Below are 27,058 nucleotides of genomic sequence, written 5' to 3' on the forward strand. Positions count from 1 at the left end.
TGAGTGGAATTCTATGATTTAGCTTTGTGTTAGCTAGTACACAATGGGGGGGCGCTGACGTAAACGAGGACTACTGAAGTGCAGACTGACGAATTATATGTTTACTGAGAAGGTTCTCGACCAATAACGGTAGCTCTACAGTCAGACCGTCCAGATTTTAGGCTACTTCACCACGCCCCCTTCTCACTCAAGCGAACCAATCGGAGTAGGCGAGGGCGGGACTAGTGTGAACGAAACGCTTCTCGAAGTTCTATGTAAGCTCTAGAAAAACAAAATCCCGGACGTTTGTGAAATTCCGGCCGGACATTTTTTTAAGTCTAAAAAAGAGGACATGTCCGGGTAAAAGAGGACGTCTGGTCACACTACTTTATACAGAAGCTAGTACATTTGTGCAATGTTCTATAGAATTGTTGGACACTTGCTAGTGAAATTCTATAGCACTTTAGTGTATTCTGTAACACCTCAGTGAGTGGAATTCTATGCTTTAGCGTTGTGTTAGCTAGTACACAATGCCGAAAACGTTTAGCAAATATATCTAATCTTGGAATACTTTAGCTAGTACACAGCAAATTCTCCAGTGTTAAATCAACACTATTAGTGTTCACATTGAGAGTATTAAATTATTACACTAACAGTGTTAATTTAACACTGGTGAATTTACTGTTTACATAATTTTGTAAAACTTTGGCTTGTGTATAGAAGGGCCATTCCACTGAATGCTATTCCAAAATAAACTTAATTTTCCATTTTTTCAACACTGAATTATATGACACACATATTTAACAATTAAAACATTATTGGTCCATCTCAACCACCTTAATAACATGTTTCACAATGTTTCTAAGCGGAATGTGGTTGCATTTTTCTCAGTCCTCTTAATAAAACATGTGAAAGGTATGTCAGCTAATTCTTTTGTTGTCCCCTCAGGAAAGTGCTTCTTGAATAAATGTTTGGCTACATGGTGAAATGATTGATTTTTGTGACCAAAATCACTAAAACATCTAAGCTACAGCATTGAAGTCTAGATATGTTCATCTAGTCTATTAAACTGGTAAACATTTTAACGTAGAATTCTAGATATTTCGATAACACACATTTTTCTGGAACACTTTAGTTGATGGGTAGAATTATGGAACTTTAGTTTAATTTTCCAGCTAGTGTTCGGGAAGCAGACACAGTCACTATGTTTAAGTCTAGGCTCAAAACACACTTGTTCAGTTTAGCCTTTGGCCACTAACCTCTGTCTAGTTTAAGGTTGTCATTTCAGGAACTCATGGACATGGGGAATCAGGGTAAACTCAGATGATGTGCTCACAATTTCTCTTGTTTGGAGCGGAAGGATGTCTTTGCCTGAGCTCCTTCTGGTTTCCCTCCTCCCAGTCTGTTACAGTCAGATCCGTCACTACACTAATGAAAATATTCACATGCTCTTATTCTCTGCTGCACTCAACTAAACTAACTGCTTCCCTTTTACTGTTTTACTGTTTTCTGAGAAAATGGTGGCCCACTGATGGAAGATGGTTTTCTGGATTCACCTGCGGCCCAGACCAGACCACACCACACCACACCACACCAGACCAGACCACACCACACCACACCACACCACACCACACCAGACCAGACCAGCTGCTCACCTTATTATTATGATGTAGCATAATGACATTTCATTGGTGATCATTTAAAATTCAATCTATATTTTGAGGATGGGTCCCCTTTGTGAGTCTTGGTTCCTCCCAAGGTTTCTTCCTCCAGCCTCGAGGGAGTTTTTCCTTGCCACTGTCGCCTTCGGCTGCTTGCATTGGGCTTTGATTTAAATGTTCTGTTCTGAAACCGTGAAGCTGCTTTGTGACAACGTCAGTTGTAAAAGGCACTATACAAATAAATTTGATTTGATTTGCTTTGACTTTAGTCAATTTAGCTATCATGCAGATATCTGGAACACTAGATAGACTAGATAACATATATGCCAGGTCTACAACACTTTTGTTAGCATAAATAATATTTGTAGAATTCATAGGTCATTTCAACAAACACAAAGGGCATTTTTGGGTGTGTGGTGAACTTTAGGAAATGCGTCCAGTTCTAGGAAAATTAACCTAATAAGTAGAAATTAAAGGGAACCAGCAGAAGGACTTGTTAAATTTAGGGAACGTTTTAAGCCTCTAAATGTATTTTTTTTCTATGTCAGGGCCTCTGCACTCATTATATTCACGCCTGAGGGGTAATGACTTGGGCGAGGATGTTCAAATAGATGCCACAAGAGGGCGCACTTTAAGTCTTCTGCCAAGAGTAATGGACTTCTGAGCCAGATTATTTAAACTACAGACAATATACAGCGATAAAACAAAGCTTTTCATAACAAGGCCCACAGTACGTGTAAATTAGCCAAGATGAAGTGTTTTCAGCTTCAGCTTTGTGTTACATTTTATCTGGGATTATAGCTGTTTTAATGGAACAATCTTAAAAAGGTAAACCCTGATAGCTGTGTATAGAGACGTCCATTTTGCTGTTTGAATTGAGTGTATGAACATAGATTTACTGCAGAGAGACTCAAAATAAACCCTTACAGTGCCTTCAGAGCTATGAGTAGTTTACTATCTCGAATCATATCAACCTCTATCTTATTTCCCAACGCGGTGTTTTAAGAAGTGAAGCTGAATATAGGAGTGAGGCCAAAACTGTTGCTAAGGAAACACAACAGCTTCTAAACATACAGGTGGTTTCATCCTGGAACTGCAGGGGGAGCCAGTGATCTCTGAAAGTATCAACAGTAGCCTTGTCTTAAATGGAGCTTCGAGCCCTGTGGCCCATTGTGGCCCACAAATGAGTGAATCTTAAAGAAAGTAATGTGGAACATTTGCATCAACAGTGTAACACACTGATTCTAGATATCAGTCCCTATGTTTTGCATTGTCATTCATTATCTCTAACCGCTTATCCAGTTCAGGGTCACGGTGTGTCCGGAGCCTACCTGGAATCATTGGGTACAAGGCGGGAACACACCCTGGAGGGGGCGCCAGTCCTTCACAAGGCGACACACACATACACTCACAAATTCACTCACACCTACAGACACTTTTGAGTTGTCAATCCACCAACCAACGTGTGTTTTTAGACCGTTGGAGGAAACCAGAGCACCCGGAGGAAACCCACACAGACACAGGGAGAACACACCACACTCCTCACAGACAGTCACCCGGAGGAAACCCACGCAGACACAGGGAGAACACACCAAACTCCTCACAGACAGTCACCCGGAGGAAACCCACACAGACACAGGGAGAACACACCAAACTCCTCACAGACAGTCACCCGGAGGAAACCCACGCAGACACAGGGAGAACACACCAAACTCCTCACAGACAGTCACCCGGAGGAAACCCACGCAGACACAGAGAGAACACACCACACTCCTCACAGACAGTCACCCGGAGGAAACCCACGCAGACACAGAGAGAACACACCACACTCCTCACAGACAGTCACCCGGAGGAAACCCACGCAGACACAGAGAGAACACACCACACTCCTCACAGACAGTCACCCGGAGGAAACCCACGCAGACACAGGGAGAACACACCACACTCCTCACAGACAGTCACCCGGAGGAAACCCACGCAGACAGAGAGAACACACCACATTCCTCACAGACAGTCATCCGGAACAGGACATGAACCCACAACCTCCAGATCCCTGGAGCTTTGTGACTGCAACACTACATGCTGCACCACTGTGCCGCCCCACAAAGGTCTTTGTAAAAAAATAAAATGGGCTGATTTAGGTTAATTAAGAGCAGAATAACACTAAACTCTGCAGTGAAGTGTGTCCAGGACCCGTTTGAGACCCCCTGATAACCCACAGAAGCCACAATACCGAAGATAATACTACTCCATGTAGAATACGCATGTTCTCTAGTCATGTACTGCCTTGGTTTCACATCCACATCAGTAAGACACTTCTAGAAAAGTGATGTGGTGGGCTCTCTTCTCTAAAATGAAACTACAGAGCGCAGAGGAAGTGGACCCATATTTGGACATTTACAATCTCACAATCTGCAATCCTCCTCCGAATGCTTTCACATATTCAAACTACAAACTGTAACCACAGCATTAAATCATTCTCATAACCAGAGTATGGAAGACATTTTTATTTATTAATTACATGTTTAGCAAGCAATGTATTATTTCTTTTTGCCACATATTCAGTAGGAATTTAGAAAACATTAGTCCAGTTAGTAAATGCGATCAAACCATATATTACAGGATAAAATCATTGATCTCTGCACAGTTCTAACAGTAAACATCTTTTTACCAGTTCAGTACAACGGGGTCTTGGTGTGAATTTGACACGAGGAAACAGCGAATGGACTAGAATGTCAGAATTATTAATAACTTAAATATTAAGCAATTCATTGGTTGAAATGCTATTTACAAATATATAATATATATTAAGACATGATAATGAACCAAGTGAAACCTTAATTAAAAACCAAAATGTATGAGCTAAAAAAAAAAGATCATACGATACAAAAGCGGAAAGGGACTTATAAATATTACAGGTGCTAATTTCGGAGAGGCCACACTTATATTAAACACAGCGCTTGGGGCCATTTACTGTGGAGAGTCATACACAAAACCTGGTCAAATGCAACCCGGTCTCACACTCACTCCTGATACAGTCACATTTATAGGAGACTGCAGTTCGTGACATAGTCGCATATTTTTGACGTTTTATGCGACAATATCACAATCATGAGTGAATGGGTAGTTACCATAGAAACCGTCATATCCGTGCGCCGTGTTATACGACAGTAACACGACAACTCCTCCTCATTAAGACGTCATTACCATCCGTTAATACCACGGTCTTATTTTTATTTACGGAAAATATAACGTTACTAAGTCATTATTCGCTAAAATATCGAAGTAAATAACGTCTAGAGAAATGTCCTTTTCAGTGTTAACCTTTTGAAAATGAGTCAAAATAACGTTAGTAGGACACCAATAATAAACATTGCTCAGGAGAAATATTATAATAAAATACTTTATGCCTTTGTTGGAATAAGAACCTATGATCTGTGATTCGCATTATGCCTTTTTCTGTGTTATGAGTGATGACTGTAATGAGGAGGAGTTTTCCTGTCACTGTCACATAGTGTTTCTATGGTAATTACCCATTCACTTATGATCGTGGTACTGTCGCATAAAATGTGGAAAATATGCGACTATGTCACGAACTGCAGTCCCCTGTATATGTTACTATATCACGAATAGGTGTGAGACCGTGTTTCAAATGACATGTTGTAGAAAGTCTCTGAACACATGCTTCAAAAGTAACAAAATTCATTATGCTATTTTTAGTGCACCAGTTTATTTTATTGGCAAGTTAAACATACAGGAAAACCCAGGAAATGGAATCTTTTGTGTAGCTTCTAACCCAAGCTCTAACTCTAGATTTAAATGTGCAAATAATCTTTCGTCCAAGGGCAAACAAACTTCTGCTTTTGTTTATTACGATGGTATGTTTTCTTTAAAAATATCAACATATTTAAATGAATGTACATCATATTAATCGGATTAATTGGTGGATATTTGTTCAAACTATAAAACAATGTTAGGTTGTTGGAGATTACACAGGAAGGAGGCTTAGCCTAGCATGACTTATACTTTAACCACACGAAAACCACAAAGCGAATTAACAGAGGCATTAATACACATGTAAATAACAGTAGAAATTAAAAAAATGTATTTACAGCTCATAAAAATATGACGTGCCTCTCCATCCAGAGTGTAAAAGGCATAACAGTGATCTGCATGGTCAATCAAACAGGAAGCTGTTAGTTGCTGTGTACTATTCATACGCGCCTGTAAACAAGGCCGCATGGATAAATGATATATTTTCAGCTGGAAGGTCTGAGGCTTTTTTTAGAGTGGCTTTGCTATTGCTTCAGCATGTGCAACACTTTGCATTAAAAGGAAATTTAACTTTTGAAAATATCAATATTAATCTAGAGGTACATCAATCAGAGAAGGTTGATATTAAAATCTTTATACTAAATATTCCATTCTAGAGAAACTTGTGAAGTGTAGGGCATAGAAACCAGACTTCCAGAGCATTTAACGCTTCTGAAATGTATGTCAGATGCCTGAGTTGTTTCTGTAATATATTTAAGAAGATGTTTGTTCTAAAACTTCTTCAAATTTATCAAAGGTTGAGAGGGTACTATAAGGCAAACCTCTAAGGAAAACATTTATTTTAATTATGATCAACAATGTTCCACATACAAAAAATCCAGAGATGTGTGTGGCATTACTTAAATAGTAATTTTTGATTGATCAATGCAGGATTTTTTAAAAACCGCCCCCTTTAAGGTGGATCCATTAGCAAGATAACTGGGTAGTATCTCTGCATAGGACTACAGTTCAAGTAACACAGTAAAAACATATGTGCAACACCATAACAGCTGGTTTCTGAAGCTTGAGGCCTAACAGAAATTTCCATTTCAGTTCATTCACATCAAGGTTTGGGTCTCATATTGGAGCTCAGCTCTGTCAAACTGACGTGAAGTATGTACAAAGCAGAAGGCATCCCAAAGCGCATCCTTCAAGTCACATTAGATTTCTCTAACTGTTTTTATCTCTAACCGTTTTTAAATCCAAGCCCAAAACTTATTTCTATCGCTTGGCTTTTCAGCTATAAAACAGATGGATGCCCGTTTTAATGTATGTCTGTTTGTGTTGAGGAAGTGGTGACCAAAGGAGTTGTGTTCCTTCGTATAAAGCACCTTGGTTTTAAATGTGCTATAAAAATAAGATTTACCTCTGTACTTACTTCAATAATCTAAAATTAAACAGTGATGAAGGCGGTGTGGCTAAGTTTTTTTTCTGTTTCCACAGTCAGTGTCTTAAAGTACAACATATTAGCCACAAGGGAACAACAAGTGGGAACAGCTAGAGCTCCCTTGGTAAGAGAAACTCTGAGACTCAAAATCTTGAAAGGGATTACTCTGGCAAATGAAACTCTAACCTGGAGGAACAGGGAAAGGCATTGCCCTTAAGCAAACTGATACCTCGAACCCTGTCGAACCTGGACATGCAATCTTGAGAAACATCAACTCACCAGAGGAAGGATATGAACCAATTTGTTGAGCATTGCAAACTGTTGCTCTAGCAACTGAACAAAGTCTGTTCATACACCACCTCCAGGATGGAGTTTCTCTTTCAAATGTGTGACTTTCAGAATTCCTCTGTGTCCAGGGGGCTAGAGCTGTGTTAGCACACCACAGATTCTCACAATGACGCTTCCTCAATTTAGTCCTTACAGCATCTAAAACATAGGCTCAGATGAAGGCACGCTGTAATCCATTATTTCTGGATGTGAGGCTTTGCAAGAGACAGTCATGGGGCAGTTAAATAAAAAGTAATGAGGGATATAATTGCACTTGAATATTTGCAAAAATAAAAAAGGGCAAAACAAACTAAGCATCTTACAAGTATCTTTTGCCAAACCTGCATTTTGCATTCACCAGCTTGTTCTATTGCTCTTGTTCTGAAGCTCTTTATAACCCGCAGCTTCTTTCAAAAACTGGTCAGCTTTCCTGAGCTTCTCCATTGCAGTGGCCAGCAGATCCTCTGGGTTACTTCCCCCTTCACTGCATGGTCCTATTTCTCCCAGCAGCTTTACAGTTTCTTCAAGCTCTACGGATACTTGACTTTGTAAGTTGTTCATGTCACTTCCCTGTGGTGTGGCCTGCAAGTCGACAAGGTTTCCCGTAGATGCAGACTTAGATTTGGAGGAGGGCACTGATGCTGAACCGGAAAGTTCGGTGGTGGGGCATGTGGTTTGTGGAGGGTTGGCGGAAGAGTTCTCTACAGTGGTTTTAGATGTCAGGGGTAAGATTTCTGGGGATGGCTTGTCCACACTTGGAGGAGTCTTGCTGTCAGAAGACTCTAAGTCCTCCTCACTGGTCTCACCATCCAGACCCTGGAGGCTTCCTTCCAGCTTATCTGTGGATGACGTTACTTGGTCACCATTTTCAGAATCCTCAGCAGAGAGCTGACCACTGTCTATAGACTTTTCTTCCACTTCCACTTCAGCCCCAGAGATGTTATCCAACTCTTCACCTGCTCCTGGACTACTGATTGACAAGACAAATACCTTGCGCTCATCTTTGGTTTCCTGAGTGTCTGGTTTCATATCATTCTGAGGAACAGCCTCTTTTTCTGAAACTGGGTTGGTGACAGTATTAGGAAGTGAGCTGACCACAGGGCCACTCTCTAGAGCGGTGTCTGCACTTTTAATGGGTGGTTTCATAGGCTTCTTTTTGGGTGGTGCTGGAGGTCCCTTTTTAACAATTTCTGGAGTTGAATTTGGAGTTGATTTGACTTCACTGGTAGATTTTACCAGTTCAGAACTTTTGTCTTCCACACTCTGAGTGGTGTCCAAGACAGCAGGTTTGGTAGCATCTTCCTTAACCAGGTTATCATCTGTACTAGGTGAATCCCAGCTCACTCCCTGGGACTTGGGGGCATTATTGGAGAGAGTGAATGCTTTATCTTCTATCTTAAGCCCACCTTCATCTTCGTCTGTCTTCTCAGAATCAGGATTGATAGCCTTTACATCCTCACCATCTTTCTCACCAACTTCACACTCTTTATCCTCTTTGTTGTCAATTTCTGGAAGACCTTTGTCATCACCTTCTGAAAGACCTTCTTTTTCAGTAAGTTCCTTGGTGGGTTTTTTGTCTTTCGATGGTGGAATCGGAGGATTGGTGGAATTGGTGGTGACAAGAGGGGTAGGTTCACAAGACTCTGCATCGTCTGCTTCATCAGACTCTTCTGGAGTTGGACTTGTCTCGTTTGCAGTAGGGGCTTCTCCACACTCGCCACCACCATCTGAGGCATTCTCTTGAGTGCCATCTCCATTGACAGATATTGTTGGTTTGGCATCCTTTGAAGGAGGCATTGGAGGCTTCAGGACCTTCTTCTCCTGCATCACCTCACCTGGCTCCTCTTCTATAATTTCAGAAGGCTTTTTATCCTTCGATGGTGGCATTGGTGGCTTAAGAACCTTCTTTTGTGGAGCCTCACTCTCCTGGCTTTCACTGGGTTTGTTCTCCTTTGATGGCGGCATAGGTGGTTTCAGAGTTTTCTTCTGAGACGGAGATCCTTCACTGGCAGCTTCTTCTGGAATGTCATTCATGGATTTGGACGGAGTCTCTTGAGACTTTGCAGTTTCACTTCCTTCAGTACTGACAAAGTGTGTGCCATTAGGAGTCCTGTCTACGGCATCGAGGTCCATTCTGAGGATTCCATCTGATGACACGTTTGCAGCCTGATGGAGGAATTCATACATTAACTCTCAAGATCCAATCAAGTAATTCTTAGGCGAGGAATGTTAATCTGATATAAAAGGTGTTATGGTCCTGTTGTGAACATCATCTTAGCATACCTCTTTCATGTGTATTCTGGTGGGTGGCCTCCTACCACGGTTTCCTTTCGGGCGAGAACGTGTTACATGCTCCAAAGATAACCCTTCATCTACTTTTACCTGTGGTAGAAAAAGACAATGATGAGCTTTAATATATATACAGTACTGTGCAAAAGTTTTAGGCACCAGAGATTTAAAAAGCTATTTAACAAACAAACAACAAATAATGCCCAACATTAGAATAAAACCATTACTTGTTTTATACTATTATTTGTTTGTATTTACTATGATTATATATTATTTTATACAAGCACCATGCTCACTGAGGTTTAATATAAATTTTCAGCATTAGGTTTAATATATATATATATATATATATATATATATATATATATATATATATAAATATATATATATACAAGGTGGGTCTGTATATTATTAATGTGAATACACCTTAATAAAATGGGAATGGTTGGTGATATTAACTTCCTCTTTGTGGCACATTAGTATATGGGAGGGGGTACCTGAAACTACGGATACTGGAAGCCTGTGCTAGCATTCCTGTGGTGTTGCTATCAGTGTGTGAAGAGTGGGAGAAGAGGGTTGCATTGACCATCCAACACAATGGGCAGCACTTTGAACACATTTTATAAGTGGTCTGAAACTTGTAAATAACTCATGAAAGAATAAAGTTACATTAAAACCAAGCACACCATTGTTTTTCTTGTGAAATTTCCAATACGTTTGATGTGTCACATGACCCTCTTCCCATTGAAAAAACAAAAGTTGGATCAAAATGGCTGACTTCAAAATGGCCACCATGGTCATCAACCATCTTGAAAAGTCCCCCCCCCCATATACTAATGTGCTACAGACAGGAAGTTAATATCACCAACCGTTCCCGTTTTATTAAGGTGTATCCATATAAATGGACCACACCCTGTAGATAAAACAACACTATTTCTTATATATTTATTTGGAACTGAAAATAAGATGTCATCAGCTATATCAAAGCCTTCAAAAACAAGACATTCTTTAAAGATGTAAATGTTGAATGCCACTCTGTTTTAATTCTTTCCATCGAAAATGTTTTTTATATATATATTTAAAAAGCTTTTCTTTATTATAAATATAAGTTAATAAACGGTGGATACCTCATCAAAGATTTTATTCTTTGCTCGGTTAATGCCATCACTGAGTGCCTTGATCCAGGCATCTTTCTCCTCCTGATTTTGAGCTTGAAATTTGACATCACCGACCTAAAAACAAACAGGTTAAATAAAGTTATAGTTAAATCAATTAAATAATTCCCTTTAATGCACAGAATGTGCTCTGTATCTGCCCCTTTTCAAAATGCTTTCATATTAAATATTTAACATTTGCAACTCGCAGTGAAGTACATTTGTGGTGCCTTACTTCCACTTTTGAGTAACTTTTAGTCTCAGTTCCAATTCTTTCAGTTTCAGCATAGTTCCTCTGTCCTTAGCATTGATGCATCACTCAACATCTGTGTATTTTTACACTCTGAACACAAGTCTTAATCATATCTTAACAGTCAAGTGCTTTGATGCTGGAAAAGATTAAATATTGATCTACGGGCTTTTTTCGTGGCAAACACTACAAAGTTTCACTTGCTTAACAGGAGCTTAAATGGGCTGCTGTAGATGGAGCAATAAGGAGCAATGATGTTGAAACAAGTGTCAGTGGTGTGTATCCTGTACAGCGCTCTTCCAAACCGCAGAGGAACACATCTGGATCCTCGCCAAGAACGATAACCATAGGCCAAGACCATCAGATGAAGAATGTATTTAGTCTAAGCTTCACTCTAACATTGGAATTCCCAAAAGGACTGTTTTCTTTTCCTCAATGGTTTGTCAGTGTATTTACACAAGCCATTGTTCTGCTGTGTGACATTTAAATAATGAGTGATATATATCCGGGTTCTTGCTGCACTCAGCGTGTCTCCGAAGGCGTTTATTTTCCACTGTTTCTTTTTCAGAACAAACCAAGGTTACAATTTAATGTCAGAGAGTAATTAATTTGATCTCTGTGAGTACGGCGTAAGGAGAATTACATGGACCCTGATTGTGGAATTAAAACCAGGTATTGGATTATACAGGATTACAATAATATGTATATAATAAAGAATTACACGGATTTAGACCAGTTGAGGATCACCATATCTGCAACTAGACTTTAAAACTGTAATGTTTATAATGCGCAAGGCCTCAGCTAATGTGTCTATAGACTAACAGAGACTTTAACAATCGCATTTGTGTCATAAGGGGAAACCGAGGGGATTCTCTGAAACACAAAATTATAAATTCTTCCGAGAACAGTAAAGTGAAGGGGGAGAACTCCTTGTTGGAACAGCAGAGTCTCTATCACTGATAAGGCATTCCTCAGCTGGAGTGTCCTGATGGTACAAGCTCTGTAACTGTTAAAGTGTGACACAGGTCAGTTCTGAGGTCATTAGGCTGAAAAGCTCTTTTTCCACAGCTACATCATGTGAAGTTTGAGGGTAAAAGCCACAGGCCGTGTGCTCTGACTCACAGCTGGCTGCTCGCTGTATTCAGGAGAGAGGAAAAAGTGACAGGCAGGGTCTGGCTGCTCTTTATACACATACACACACACACACACACACACACAGGATTTTTACATCTGCTGAAGTCTTGTGAGCTCGCCAGTGCTTCGCTCGCATCATCTGTTAGTAATACTGCATATTTCACCACTCAGGCATCCCTGCTGAATATGTAACGCTTGGAATTTTCGACTTCAGCACACGGCACGCGGATCCGAGAGGATCAGACAAGTATAACCTGAATGTTTAAGGGATACTGTGGGTAAAATAGATAAAAGCTAATGAAATTACTGCACTGATAAACACTGCAAACAGGAAAATCAGGGAAGGTGCAGTTAGGGGTCATCCAAACAAATAAAAAATAGTGCATCTACATGAGAATCCATTCTGAGGATTTGCCAATGGTCACTGGCACTCGTCTAAATCTGCCCTCTGAGGATTTACACCATGTGCCTGTCCACACTGACGAGGGTCAGACTGAGAAGCAGGTAGAATCAGCACTTTCTATGTGCTGCTGTTTCCTATCACTGAATAAAAGAGGTGTGTGCTTCCTGTTATATATATATACCAAAACATTTACTAATAATAATAAAAAATAAGCATATAAAGAATGTAATACACAAAATAAATTATAAAAAAAACTATAAAGAAAATATGATGTGAAGGTGGAAAAATTAAACATTATAAATGATGTAGCGGTGGGAAATTTATTACAGGGGTTTCCAGTCTGTTATCAGATCTGATCAGACACTTGTCACACACAGCTGCCTGTTACACCAAGATTTTTATCCCTTGCATTTGATTTATACACTGCCTGATACGTGACTGACAGTAAATAAACAAGTAAACAAGGCCGTTCCAGTAAATTCAATTGGAATAACGTTAGTTCCTGTTAATACATTCAAAAAGAACTAAATCTAGGACCAGAAACTGTATTCATGTTTGTTCTATCACATGTACAGCACATTAAAGCAATGTGTTCAGTAAATAAACAAGTCAACACCAAACCCAATGAGTAAAGTGTGACCGGGACACACTGGGCTTCCTACATTAGACCTAAACCTAAACATTGGACTTAACCTTGTGATGAGCATCCATCACAAAACTGAAAGCAAGCAGCGATGGTTTGTGGCCATCCTCATGTACCACAGGTATGTGCACAGTCACAGAACGATAGCTTCCCCTCGCTTTTAGAAATACTAACAGTGTCCTGATAGCTGGATGAAATTACAACTGTGATAGGGACCGGATGTTTCTGCTTTTATTTTGGCACATGAACCTTAACTAAAATATTAATAAACAATAACAAACACAACTACACTCAAGGATCCTCTCAGGGCACAACCAGACATAACATTGACATAAACATTGTGATACCAGTTTTTAGCACAGACAAGACAGTGTTCAATTCTTAAGAAGACATTTTACAGTTCTGTAAGCTCCTTCGGTCAAATCAACACAAGGACCAAACCACACAGCAGTGTTCTCCCCCTGTGTAAACAGCCCTGTTCAGAACGTCCGCTTTCAGCACCTGTTCCTTTAAATGATAATGAGCCGCTCGCTGTTCACCCCGACCCCGAGCGCACAGCAGTGAGGAGCGAGGAGCAGAAGCTCTGGTTTTTAGCCGTTTTCACTCTGTTCTCTTTCTTCTCTGTTTTCGTTTTCTCCGTTTTTACTCAGTGCTCTTATTTCTCAGCACTTTATTGTTTTGTTTTGCTGTGTTTAGCCTCATCTTTGTGCTCTCACATAAATGCTGTGATTGGACACACACAGATGAGGCGAAGGGGCAATTCTGAAGTCTACATTTGACATCAGAAGCGGAGCAGATTCAGAACGGCTGGTTTTATCTCGTTTTCTGACTGATGCAGCCCACTTAAAACTGACTGGGTGGTCTTAATTCAGTGCGTGGGATTCCTAAATTATTGTGCACACGCCCTGAAAACATGCTTTTTTCATAATATGCCCCCTTTATGGAATTCACACAAACTCTCGTAACAACACATGACTAATCAGATCTGGTCTTTTGCATGTGTTAATGCAGACTCTGTATTTTCCCAAAAGTTCACTCTTACTTTTACTACGAAATGTCACAGGAAGATAAAGCAGCGCAGACTCCGTTACGGGTCAGCACTCTGGGCAGATATGTGTCTGATTCACAACTCTCCAGACAAAGGCCCACTGTGCTTTTCCCGCATGCCATATTGACCGGATGACGTCACCCAAAGCCAGGCTGACCTCGCTATGTATCGCATTGTTAATTGATGAGAGCCTCTTTATACCACAGACAAGGAAAGAGCAGAGTGGTCCGCTGGGCCGAGCATCGCAGCGTCACGCTGATAAACGCGGTGTCAAGACTTACCTTACTCCCACTCTTCGGTGATCCTATCAGTATCAGCCTTGTTTTCTTCTTGAAAGGACTGCGTAGCTCATGGCATTTGTCAAAATTTTCCAGGTCTATTCGCTCTACGCAGTTCTTCAATTCCTGAGGGAACACAGGAAACTCAGATTCACGTCCAAACAAAGCCTGCTGCGAATAATTATACTTAGTTACTAAGTTAATATCCAATGTTAGGGATAGAGTACTGTACAGAACCCAGAAAACATCCATGATTCATTTTAGTTTCCGTCAAACTGGAGGGTTTCAGGATACTCCTGAGAAGGTCTAATTTGATCTAATACAGTCCACTAGCACAAAGAAGGCAAGGGAGTCAAACAATTCAGACTTAAAGAGAAATGGGGACTCCTAACAACCGTGCAACCGTGTCTTTGAACAAATCTCCGTGGTCTAATGGTCAGAGAATTAGGCTTGAGACCAGGAGTTTGCTGATTCAATTCTCTGAACCGGACAAAATAGTGTTCTTCTCCACTGCTGTGACTTTGAGAAAGGCCAGTCAGGGTGTGTTTGTGCTTACTGCCCCTAGTGGCCTTTTTTTGTGTGTGTTTTGTTTTTCCTTTATGTTTAATGCTATTCTAATCACATAAACAGCGCAGCAATATGTTCCCTTTGAGAGAGAACTGAAGTCCACTCTCACTTCTAAACACGTCCTCCATGTCTTTCTGTCCATCCTTCCACTGTAAGACGTGGTGAAGCTTAGCTGTATTTATAGAAGTCATATAAGGATAAGTATCAGACAATACTCAGTATCACTTTCAGTTTTGAAGTAAGTGCCGGTATAGAAAACGTATCTCTAGCTCTAATATATTTTTTCAGGAATGGATCCTTCAGAATCCTGCCCAGCTATGTTCCTGCCTGAGCTGGGAATCAAACCCTAGTTTACTGAGTAGAGGACAGCAGTGTTCTCCATTACACTCAACCAAACGTCGTGATTTATGCCGTGATTTAATGGCGTGTGCATTATCAGATATCGTCTCATTACCTCATTCTCGTAAACTGCAATTTCTGTCCTGTCCAGCTGGATGTAGCGCTCCTTATAACTGCCCAGGAACTTCCCCGTGGACTTCTTCAGCCAGCCGGCCTTGTCTGTGGACCTCACCCTTGTGGGCTTGGCTGGATCTTCCTTAACCTCCTGTCAAGAGACGGGAAGAGAATCAAAATCAAAGAACAGGACGTTGGCTTGGGCCCATGCCTGTTCCCTGAGTGGGCATTTACTGTAGGAGGACACAGTGGGTTATGCTTGTTGTGCTGATATAAGCATAAAAAAATGAGTCACACAAACACTTACGGACAGAATTCTGGGAAGAGATGACAAATATAAACCAAAGTTTGTATGATTAGACTTTGCTTATCTCTTTTATCACAGATGGAGCTTCCTCCATATTCCTACACACTTCTAAACACAGATATTAAAGCAATGTAACAGGAAATAATATGTAAACTCCTTTACATATTACACTAGAGTGAAACAGAGCTCTGAAACACAGTGAAAACCATGCAACTTGACTCATTTCCTCCTTCTTTAACTTGTGAACTGTTCTGTCCCACATCCATGCTGTCATGAAGTTCCTGAGTGGTTAATACATCAGCCAGTGATGCTAAATGGAGATGGTTATGTGTTGTAAAGATGCTGGATTAATAAAAACACTCTGTGGTAATAGTGTTAACCAATCTGTGGAGCTTTTAGTGACAATAAACTCTTCATACGTCTGCTTCCTTTTTTTCTATCAAACCTCTCTGACTGACTTTATTTTCCTATTTAGTTCCAGCACCAAAACCATGAACACAAATGCTAATAAAGCCAATATCCCTCTATTTATTTATTTGTCTCCCAGTCTATCCTCTCTCACACCATCTAACAATACCGCTGCGTTAAGTCGAGACGGTTTTCAGAGAGAGTCTGAAAGGAAATTCCTCAGGATGTGTCTATAAAGGGTCACGGGAGCTGTTTTTCCACTTTCACTTGGTCTTTGGAAAGCCAGGCGGTGCTTCGAATAATAGGAGCAGCACCGTGCCACGAGAGGCGGGCACCGCTGGTCGTCCCACAATGCCTCTGTCCAGGAAACGTCCTCTCTCTTGCACCATGACACTGCAGCTCTGGTGACCACGTCAAGGAGAGAGAAGCTGGGGGTGGATGGAACGTTAGAGTGGCTCTCTTTTGTTTTCCACACACGGCTGCAATCAGAATCTGTTCGTCCCCTGGTCAAATGACATGTTGAGTTTTGTCATTTGGAAAAAGTAATCACATCCTCTGCAGGGAGCTCATTTGGTAGTGGTTAGAAAAATAAAGCAGAACACCATTACTTTTGCACAGGTCACGTGTGTAAAGTATTTTTATTCGGTTCCTCAGTGGTGAATATTATTATTTATTTGTGAATTATACTGAAAGTCTGAGTAGTGTGTATTTATTTTCACTTCTAAAATCACCAGTGGTCGAGAAACTTTCACACAGAACTACAGCAATGGAAAGGGAAATGGAAGAGCACTGCAACGCTGCTGCATCGCAAACACACACCGGCTGCCAGCGAGTTCGGGCGTGGTGGAAAAATCTATACAGTGTAAAAGGCCTTCAGCTGGTTCCACACTGCAGCATCTGGCCCCGAGCTCTATACAAAACTCCTACAGGAATCACGAGGAAGACGAGGAGAGTGTATGAGAACGAAGAGCAGTGTTTATGTTGAGGGGGAGTGTATCTGACACACTCAGCATGGGTTAATCAAACAGGATGTAGTGCTATAAGAAAGAATTCACAACATCATCAGTGATGCGCAGATATGAGAGCACACCACAGTTATTAACACCAAGGTCAAGTGTGCGAGTGTGGAACTAGTGTGAAAGTAGACTCGGAAGTAAAGTAAGTTCTTCACAGAGGTGTAACGATCTGGTTCGCCTGCTTTAGGCAAAATACCACAGAGATCAAACACCACAGCTGCATTCTCTGTCTAAACAGCTCTGTTCAGTCCAAATGCTTTCAGCACATGTTCCGTTAAACGATAAAGAGCACAGAGTTCAGAGTTCAACAACGTCCCCCACTGCAGAAAACTACTCTCGTTTTGTGTTTGCTCACTTCTCTTATTTCTCTGCTCTCGGTTTTTAACTTGTTGTGTTATTTTTCCACTTTCCTTTCTGCAGTTTTCATTCCCTTCACTTACTGTGCTAGGGTTAGTGTACTACGTTTACATTTCTGTTGCATTATCATTATCATATATTATACATGATTGAAATGACAATAAAATCCACTTGGCTTCAATTCTCCACTCTCGCTTTTGTCAATGTCACTGGTTTCTGTCATATCTCCACTTTCTGTTGTTGTCACTCGGTTCTCTTATTTCTCTGCCCTCGTCGTGTCTGTTTTACGTGGTTTAACCCCATGTTTCCCAAACAAAAGCTGTCCTGCCACTGTGATTGGACATACTCAGATGTGGGGTTTGTGATTAAGCAATAACAGGAGTGAAATACTCTTACATCAGTGCTCTAATATTGCTACACTGCAACATAATAATGGCAGACTTTACTGGAGATACTGATCATTTCTAACAGTAGTTTGATCAGAGGTACCTAGTATCTCCTAAGGGTTCTTCCTTGAGCCTCGAGAGAGATTTGCCTGCCACTGTCGCAATCAGCCTGCTCACATGGGGCTCTCTGATTCCCACTGTTATCTGTTCTGATACCAATTCTGTAACGCTGCATTGCGCCAATATCTGTTGTATGAAGTGCTATATAAATACATTTTGATTTGATTTGAAATTCGAACGGTTGGTTTTGTCCCATGTTTCAGATTTCCAAAATTAACAGAACATTAGTAGGCTATATGTCATTTATTTCCCAAATTTTAGCAGAGGTGGGTAGTAACTTTTTGGATAAATTGTACTTATAAGGGTACTTTTAATGCAGAATACTTTTCACTTTTACTTGAGTATATTTGTGAAGAAGCCATACTTTTTATTGAGTTACATTCTGCTCGCTACTTATTTTTATCTATCCGTCCAATGCACTATGCAATCTTTGTCCTGTTTTGTTTTGTCGAGACTGCCAACAGAGGTTCTGTCACATGAATGCGTCTCACCAATCAAATGTAGCCACTAGTGACGATTGCCTCTGTTTCACCAATCAAACAGAACTTGAGAGCCAGCTGCTGTTAAAGCTGAATAGTCACTTTATGGAGTGAACATGCAAACACACACACTGTGAGGAGTGTGGTGTGTTCTCTCTGTGTCTGTGTGGGTTTCCTCCGGGTGTCTGTCTGTGAGGAGTGTGGTGTGTTCTCCCTGTGTCTGTGTGGGTTTCCTCCGGGTGACTGTCTGTGAGGAGTGTGGTGTGTTCTCCCTGTGTCTGTGTGGGTTTCCTCAGGGTGACTGTCTGTGAGGAGTGTGGTGTGTTCTCCCTGTGTCTGTGTGGGTTTCCTCCGAGTGACTGTCTGTGAGGAGTGTGGTGTGTTCTCTCTGTGTCTGTGTGGGTTTCCTCCGGGTGACTGTCTGTGAGGAGTGTGGTGTGGTCTCCCTGTGTCTGTGTGGGTTTCCTTTTTTTTACTCTTAATCAAGACTCCTTTTTACTTTTACTTGAGCCATATTTTTCTAAAGTAACAATACTCTTACTTGAGTCCAATTATTGACTACTCTACCCACCTCTGGTTTTAAGTAAACTTCCAAAAGTAAACTAACGCAATGGTAGTATGTGTCATAAAGTGGTTTATTATTATTATTATTAAAACATGCTTTTTAAAAAATCTGCAGCCAGTTTATTGATTCCAGCTCTAGTTCGGCATGTAATCAGTTTTACAGCATTCTGAACCTGACTCAGACGTAGCTGAACAGCAGATAGCATAGTGTTTAGATTCTTTATCTTCACACTGAAGCTGCAAAACTAAAGCTGGAAACACCCAGATGTTCTCTGTGAACACATCAAAAGAACTTTGCTCAACACACTCAAAACCACATTTGAATTAAGGTCACAGAGAGATGTCAGCATGGTGTTGGACACTGAATGAGGTACTCTAACTCTAAATATGAACAAAACCTCACAGTGTATCTGTGTCATTTAATATTCTATTATAAAGAGTGATACACTCTAATGTATTATTCAATTATTATACCGTGTACCAGGTAGGAAATGTCAGGCTAGTCCAGAACGTTGAACACTAGTGTGTGTTTTAAAGAGAATCACACCTTCAAACAAAATGCTGTTTCCACAGAGATACTGAAGCCATTAAGAAGAGTGTAATTCCTGCTCTCTGCTCGCTCCTCTGTGAGAGTCGAGAGCCAAACCCTTGTAACTTTGCTGTTCGAGGAATGGAGGGAATGTTTCAGTGAGGCACACCTAAACAACACATGTTCCATATAAGAGCTTTAGGCAGTGATCTGAATGTGCTGCATCTGGGATGAATCTATCCTCCTCCAGCCTTCTTCCTCCTATAAGCTGCTCACTGTAGCTGGAGAAAACAGGTTTCTTACTGGACTCACAGCTGTGCAACATGAGCTTAAAATGCCTTCCAGGACCATCCACTGTCAGATGGGATTAAAAAACCCATGACATTGTGTCAGTGTGTGCACACTGTGCAGCGACAGATGAGCTACTGTCTCTGACTCTACATCTACAAGGTGGACCAACGAGGGAGGAGTGTCTCACAGAGTGGACAGAGAGTGGACACAGGGTTTAAAAACTCCAGCAGCACTGCTGTGTCTGATCCACTCTACACCAGCACAACACACACTAACACACCACCACCACGTCAGTGTCACTGCAGCGCTGAGAATGATCCACCACCACATCACACCTGAGCATTGAAAAACAGGGTGAAATGAAGGTAACAAAGTATGCAGAGCAACAGATAGATTACAGTCTGTAATTGTAGAAGTACAACGTGCTTCTGTGCAGTCAGTGGATGTAAGAGAATGGGAGTGAGTGTAAAAACAACCTATGCCAGCCAATCACAGTAGAGGTAAGTTATTTATAGTGGTCTTAAAGGTACAGTAACCACATTTTCAGCTGCAAATGTATCAAAAACTATTTTATAAATATTCCAGTACACAAAATATGTTATATTATTAGAAACAGATTCCAAAACTGAGTTTGCTGATAGGGATGTGCTGCGTTGCTGTCCGAGGAACAAAATGCAGCTCGTAGAGCAGTAAAAAGAGGAAATGAAATAGTTCTGTTCAAGATTTAACAGGAATCAAGGGACACTTGCACAAACAATGGCAGAGCGTGAACTGACCATTTTACGCTGCTTTTTAAAGACAGGCTGCCCTCGCATAAACCTGAATGAATGAGGCGGCGTGTGCCGAGCCATTGCTCGTACGACAATTGAGGAAATAACACAGTTGCCACTTGATATAACAGTGAGAGTCTTTAAGGTGAGAAAAAGTGAGACAGTGTGTGAACTTACAGACTATGCACAAAGCAGCTGCAGGTTTGGGCCAAGCGCTGGGACTGGAACATACCCTCAAACCTCTAGTTCAATAGGGTACACACCTTGCTCAAGGGCACTTCAGTCATTAGCTCCAGGCTCTGGGGCTCGAACCAACAACCTTCGTTCTAATACAAAGTTCAAACTCCCACTCTTTTGTCATTTTCACGGTGACTGTTGTGCAGCACTAGAAATAAAACTACAACAAAAAACAACCTAAAACGTGGGAGATGTTTGAAGTTTGGATTACAATTGTACATTACACAGATAAAGCTTTAAAGGTTTGTGCACCTAATAATAGGTTAAATATATGTTTACTGAATTTTTAATGTCAGTTTTTAAATATGCTGCTACAAATGCCCTGTCTGTGTGTCACAATATTAGGACGTCCCCAAAGGAGCTGCATATCAAGTGTTATCTAATGCAGGTTGAGCTACCTATTGTTTCCAATGTCTGTTTTTCACTGTGTGCTAAAGTAGGAACTCAGTGACGGTTGGAATCAGTGTAAGGGGGTGTTCACAGGACACATTTTTAAATTCTCTGAAATGCACTATTTATACAGTGCTCTACGGAGCAGTGCGTATCTCGACTAAAGTGCAGGGACCTAGCCTCCAGACCACACAACACGCTCATGCTTTTAAACATGAAACTAATAGCTTGAAATATCATGAACGTTATGAAAGAGTGCCATACATCATCCACCACAGGCCAATCAGCACGGAGACTGCCATCTCTTTTCTAATCCAACATGGAGAGAAGCGAGCTGGGGATGTTTCTGAACACTGGCAGCTGTACAACACTCCAAACAAAGATCCCAACCGTCAGAATGTGAATCCCTTTGTTATAGAAAAGATAAATGATTTCTGTTTAGAATTTGAAATATATACAACGTTCCTATACTTTTTGCCGTTTACAAATTTGGTCCTGCCTCCAAAGGAATGTATCTTGCTTTTTTTTAAGCTTGAGACATTACCTCAATTATTTATTCTGACCTCAGTATGAACATCACCTTCATTTTATCCACTCGTTCTGTTCTGTTCTTTGGTTTTCTCTGGTCTCTGTGCTGGTGCTGATATATAGATTTATTTAAAAACAGTTAAAGGCTAAGCAGCAGCTCTATGAAAGTGTCAAACAAATAAATCCAGTGGAGTTTGAGTTCCTAACTTGTGTTTATTGAGAGTCAGAAAACATGTTATTTCTTACTAATTGAAGGAATAAGGTTTAAAAGACCGTTGGTCCCACCCCCAAACGGTGTTGGGAAACTCTAATAGGCGTCTTGCCTGTGACGTAGACGGTGGACAACAACTCTAGAAGCTGCACTTAATTTAATGCAAAATGAGGAAAAGGTGTGTTGTTTTTGGCTGCAATCATTCAATGTACAGTGGGACATCTGTGAACAAATGGCCCAAAGATCCCAAAATATCCAGAAAATGGACTACATTTGTCCACTTTAAACGGGCACTTTGGGAAGGACCCTCCGCTCACTCAGTTATCTGTAGCTCATTTCACTGGCGCTTTTCCAACAATATGGGCATGTAAGGACACCAACGAAAGGTGTTCAAGAGCCTCTGTAACATGGAGGTAAACAGGGTGAGGACACTCACTTCGCCTGTTTTAGTTGGTGTTAGTTAACGTTAGCTTGACTCGCTAAACTCGGTGGCTCAGATTATACTCGGCTACGTAGCTGCATTACGGAGGTTTATAGTGTCGGATGAATTCGAGTTCGACTTCGATCACATTTACAAGAATAACGGTACCTCTACATTTGAGTGTAGCTTATTGCTAGGCTATTGTCATGAATAATGTTGGTTATTTAGCTAGATACTGTCATAAGAGTCAGTCGTAACGGTGTTTTACCGCGGCGTTGTTCAGCTGTTGTCCACCAGTGACGTCACGGCTGTGTTCGAGAATTTCCGTAGAGAGCTCGGGTTTTTCCGTCAGTTTAATAAAATTGTCAGTTTTACAGTAAAAGTTAAGTTTTGTTTAACGCAAATATTTCAGGGACAATATATTGAGTAAAAATAAATGGCTATGGTGAGAGGCCTAGTAACTGAGTCTAGTGTCTGCAATAAAAAAGCAGGGCTATAATGTAGTTTAATAAAATCATGAAACTGTACTAACAACTGTTGTGATGTCATCGTTTTTGCCCTTAACCCTAACATTCTCAATTGCATGATGCATTTCATTCTTAATTAAAAATGAAATACATTATGAGGCCATATAACGCAGCTACCGAAACGAAAGGTGTTACAGTTAAAGTGGGTGTCTACAGAAGCTTAGCTCCACTTTGGTATATCTTCACCTCTCTGGGCCTGGTGACTGACCGCATGCTGCTGTGGGCCGTATCTTAAGCTATTAATGACCACAGCATTGCTACAGGCCCACTTCCCTTTTTAAACTTTACATTTCCTTAATCTTTCTCTTCAAAACTCTGCTGCAGTGTGTAAGGTCTTTTCTGAACGTTCTGTGTGAAGCTCCTGGCTCGGACAGGGTCCTTCTGAACATCATCAATGAGCTTTAACACAGAGAGGTGGGCCCTAGGTGCGTCAAGACATTCTTGTGATTTGTGATTTAAATCAGTTCTGATCATAGTCTCTTTTAAGTAGGAAGGCTTCACACAAGGAGTTCCAACATTTCTGTGACAATCTGATTGCATGCCCAACTTGAGAGCATTAGTGAGGTGAGGTACTGCTGATGAATGATTAGATCTGGATCACAAAGACCACTCAAACTCATCGCAAGGGTGTTGAATGGGGCTCCATCAGTCCAGAGAACCGCACCACAGTCCAGGGCTGATTACAAGGCTTTTCTATGAAGACGGTACACACTGGGTGCACCTCAGAGTAACAGAGAAATCTCATAAAATCAAACATAAAGTGTAAAGATATCACCCACACACGTTAAATACGCTACACCCATTCACTATCAGATTATTACATACTAATATTTGCCACTGTTTTTACTCCATCATCATCGTCATTGTTCCCAAAATGCTTCACACGTTTTAATCTTTTAGTTCCTAGTTTAGAACACTTCATTTCTCGCTGCACAACTTAATATTGAACAACTCTTAATTAAATGCAACGTGAAACTTCCATGTCCATTACATTTAGTTCCTAATCCCTTTTATAAAAGGTTTCGTTTCAGTTTGTTGCGGTGGTTCAGCGCCTCCACTGCCTCACTGTGGCTCACACACCTCTCCTGTAGGAGCTGAAGGCCACCTCAGCCGTGGATCTTGAGGGAGGTGAAAGTGCTATTCCCAGACTGCCCCGCCCCATTTCCTGCCGGTCGTGGGGATCAAACCAGTGACCTTCCATTCCCAAGTCTGCTTCTCAGCTGCCCCCAATCTAATAAGATACTAGGGGGGGGTGGTTGATGAGCTCTCGCCCCTCGCTGTCGTCGTGTTCTTAGCTGAACCCATGTGTGCTTTTAGGTCCTTTACACCTTTATTTGCTCCACAAAACACGGGAAGAGATGAGGGTGGGTACATGAGCTTTGCCTGACGTAAACAAGGACTACTGACGTGCAGACTGACCAATTAAATGTTTACAGAGAAGGTTATCGACCAATAACGGTAGCTCTACAGTTAGACCGTCCAATCAGAAGATTTTAGGCTCCTTCACCACGCCCCCTTCTCACTCAAGCGAACCAATCGGAGTAGGGGAGGGCGGGACTAGTTTGTGAACGAAACTTCTGGAAGTTCTATGTAAGCTCTAGAAAAACAACATCCCAGACGTTTGTGAAATTCCACCCAGACATTTTTTTAAAGTCTAAAGAAGAGGACATGTCCGGGTGAAAGAGGACGTCTGGTCACACTACATTAGGTTCATCAAAGTTTGTACTGTATAATCTCCACAGAAAAGTATTACCATCAAACAGGACACTTTAGAGCAGCTGCACATGAGTTTAAAATCACTCTGGGATGTTAAACAAAGCCCCTAGCACTGGACTAAACAGTGGACCTGCTTTCTCTAGAGCGATAGGGCTCCATCCAAACCTCTGGGACCACCTAGTATCAGTTATTAATCAATATTATTATTATTATTATCGTTACACTTATATAGCGCCTTTCTAGACACCCAAGGACGCTTTACAATCTACTCTGCTCAGAACGCTCAATTCACACACACACACTGGCGAGAAGCGGCAGCCAAACGCGCACAGCCAAACGCTCGACCAGGAACGACCGTCCACCTGGAGGACTGCATCGGGCACTAGGATTTCACCCAGGACAGAGCGCCAATCCATATCTGGGCTCACACATACAGACATTCACTCACACACCAGGGCAGTTATTAGACAGAAGCCAATTCACCTACCCTCCATGTTTTTGGACTGTGGGAGGAAACCCATGCAAACACGGGGAGAACATGGAAACTCCACCCAGATGGGACTTGAACCCAAGATCCCAGCGCTGGGAGGCGAACGTGCTAACCACCAAGCCACCGTGCCGCCCGTTAATATTAATAACTGATTTACTAATGTTTGACATTTCCATTGTATTTTCAGAAGTGAGGCTGCTCTTGGTGAAAAGGGAAGGGCTCCTCTCATAATGCTCCTGAATTAATAAGAAATCTATGGCGATAACTTATTGTTAGTGCTGCTGATGTTGTTATGTGCTGCAGGTAAACAAGCTGTCGCCACGGTTACAGAAGGCTGTGGAGGTAAAGGCTCTGAACAAGTGAACGGCTGTTCAAGAGCATCTCAAGAACTTCAGAACTTCTATCTGCCTCTTTATGCACCAGGTCTTCATTATCTACATCCAGCCGCTTACAGCCCACTCCCAGCTCTGTCCTGATCACCTCACCGGTCCAGAACTTGAAAAAGCCCAGGTTTGTTGTTGTGGTAAAGCTGCTGTTAGGCCCTGAGCTGGACTCTCGCCTGTGAGTCTCTCCTGAAGAGAGATGTCCGCCTTGATGTGCAGCTCACTGCAGGCTGGTTCCCTTCTCTGACGCCGAGCTGTTGGTTCAGACTTGGGAGGACACACTGAGGCTTTGTTTACAGGCTGTGCTCGAGGGGAGTGCAGGGAAACTAGACTCGAAAAGTTTTCGTTTGCTTTCGTGTTACTGAAGACACAGGGCGAGGGAGAAGAAGAAGAAGAAGCAGGAAGATGAAAGCAGAGAGGAAACATACTCACATCGTCCATGATTCAAGGCTGAAATATCCGACCAAAGCTTGAACGACGACCTTTATCTGAGGAGGGGGTTTATTTCGCTTCTTGTCTTTCTCCAATCCACCATGACGCGGAGATGAAGAGTCGAGGGGCTGTGTGTGTGTGTGTGTGTGTGAGGTGTTAAAAGTTAACGGTGCTGTCTCTATCGCTCTCTGCTCTCTCTGTACCCTCTCTCTCTCTCTCTCTCTCTCTCTCTCTCTCTCTCTCTCTCTCTGTTTTTGCCGCTACTCTGTCTTTACTCGTTTTCTATTTTTCTGGACCGTGTCCTTATTTTCGCTCTACTTTCTCTGTACTCTCTCTCTCTCTCTCTCTCTCTCTCTCTCACCTCGGGTCCTCTTTCCTCTTCTCTACAACGAAACAAGTTTGAGGTGAAGAAAAAAAAAAAGTTTGGTTTCCGGTAAGTTCCCGCTTCTAAAAACAGAGACTTCAAACTCTGCTCAGCACATTTCTTCAAGCCAACGCCGCTTAGAAAAGAGGAGTGTGGACTTGTGTGTGCCTCGGTGGAGTAGGGGGAGTTTCTCAGCTCCTGCTGCACGAAGCTGGACACACTCTCCACTCTCCACTCTCCAAAACAACCCGCTCCAGTGAAAAAAATAGATAAGAAAAAAAGCACACAGCAGCCGTGAAAACACCTCAAAGCCTTATCAGCAGTTTCTAACCACCAAGTGTCAAACACATAGTCTCTCCTTTTTAAAACATATTTCTAGGAAGTGCAGCTCTATGGAGTTTGCACCAGTTTATGCTTCATAGAGTGGGTCCCCCCAAAAGGGGTGGCCATGTTTGTCAGTGATGAATCTCTGGTGCTTTTCCAATGCATGGCACTTTTGAATTTCCACTAGCCAAATCAGCCCTGGTCCCTAGAAACAGGTTATATTTTAGTTCCTGCTCGCTAACGGTTCCAAACGAGTCGAGTAGGTACTAAATTGTGACACATGAACCCTGCAGATCGCTGATTGGACAGAGAGACCTGTTAATCCCCAGAAATGCAGAGCTCCTGCACAAACAAGCTGCTTGTAAAATCTCTGAAGGCACAGCAGCTTTCGTATTTGTTTTATCCCACTCACTTTTGTAACA

The 27,058-nt window shown here is 41.6% G+C and overlaps 1 protein-coding gene across 1 annotated transcript; it reads right to left on the bottom strand.

Moving 5' to 3' along the window:
• Window positions 1-4,140: 4,140 nt before the first annotated feature.
• Window positions 4,141-26,196, bottom strand: plekho2 (pleckstrin homology domain containing, family O member 2). Its single transcript, XM_066648352.1, has 6 exons — window positions 25,949-26,196; window positions 15,388-15,537; window positions 14,370-14,492; window positions 10,584-10,688; window positions 9,451-9,549; window positions 4,141-9,333 (listed from the first exon to the last, which is right to left on the bottom strand). The coding sequence occupies exons 1-6, from the start codon at window positions 25,955-25,957 to the stop codon at window positions 7,522-7,524; spliced, it is 2,298 nt and encodes a 765-aa protein (XP_066504449.1). The 5' UTR covers window positions 25,958-26,196; the 3' UTR covers window positions 4,141-7,521.
• Window positions 26,197-27,058: the final 862 nt, after the last annotated feature.

This window comes from Hoplias malabaricus, chromosome 16 (genome assembly GCF_029633855.1).
Source record: "Hoplias malabaricus isolate fHopMal1 chromosome 16, fHopMal1.hap1, whole genome shotgun sequence".
Classification (NCBI taxonomy): Eukaryota; Metazoa; Chordata; class Actinopteri; order Characiformes; family Erythrinidae; genus Hoplias; species Hoplias malabaricus.

Bases quoted from the DNA above. Each gene is read 5' to 3' on its own strand.
- plekho2 (XM_066648352.1), bottom strand. The intron at 9,550-10,583 runs GTATCCACCGTT...TTTCTACCACAG, and splicing joins AGAATAAAATCTTTGATGAG to GTAAAAGTAGATGAAGGGTT. The intron at 9,334-9,450 runs GTATGCTAAGAT...TTCCTCCATCAG, and splicing joins CCAGAATACACATGAAAGAG to GCTGCAAACGTGTCATCAGA.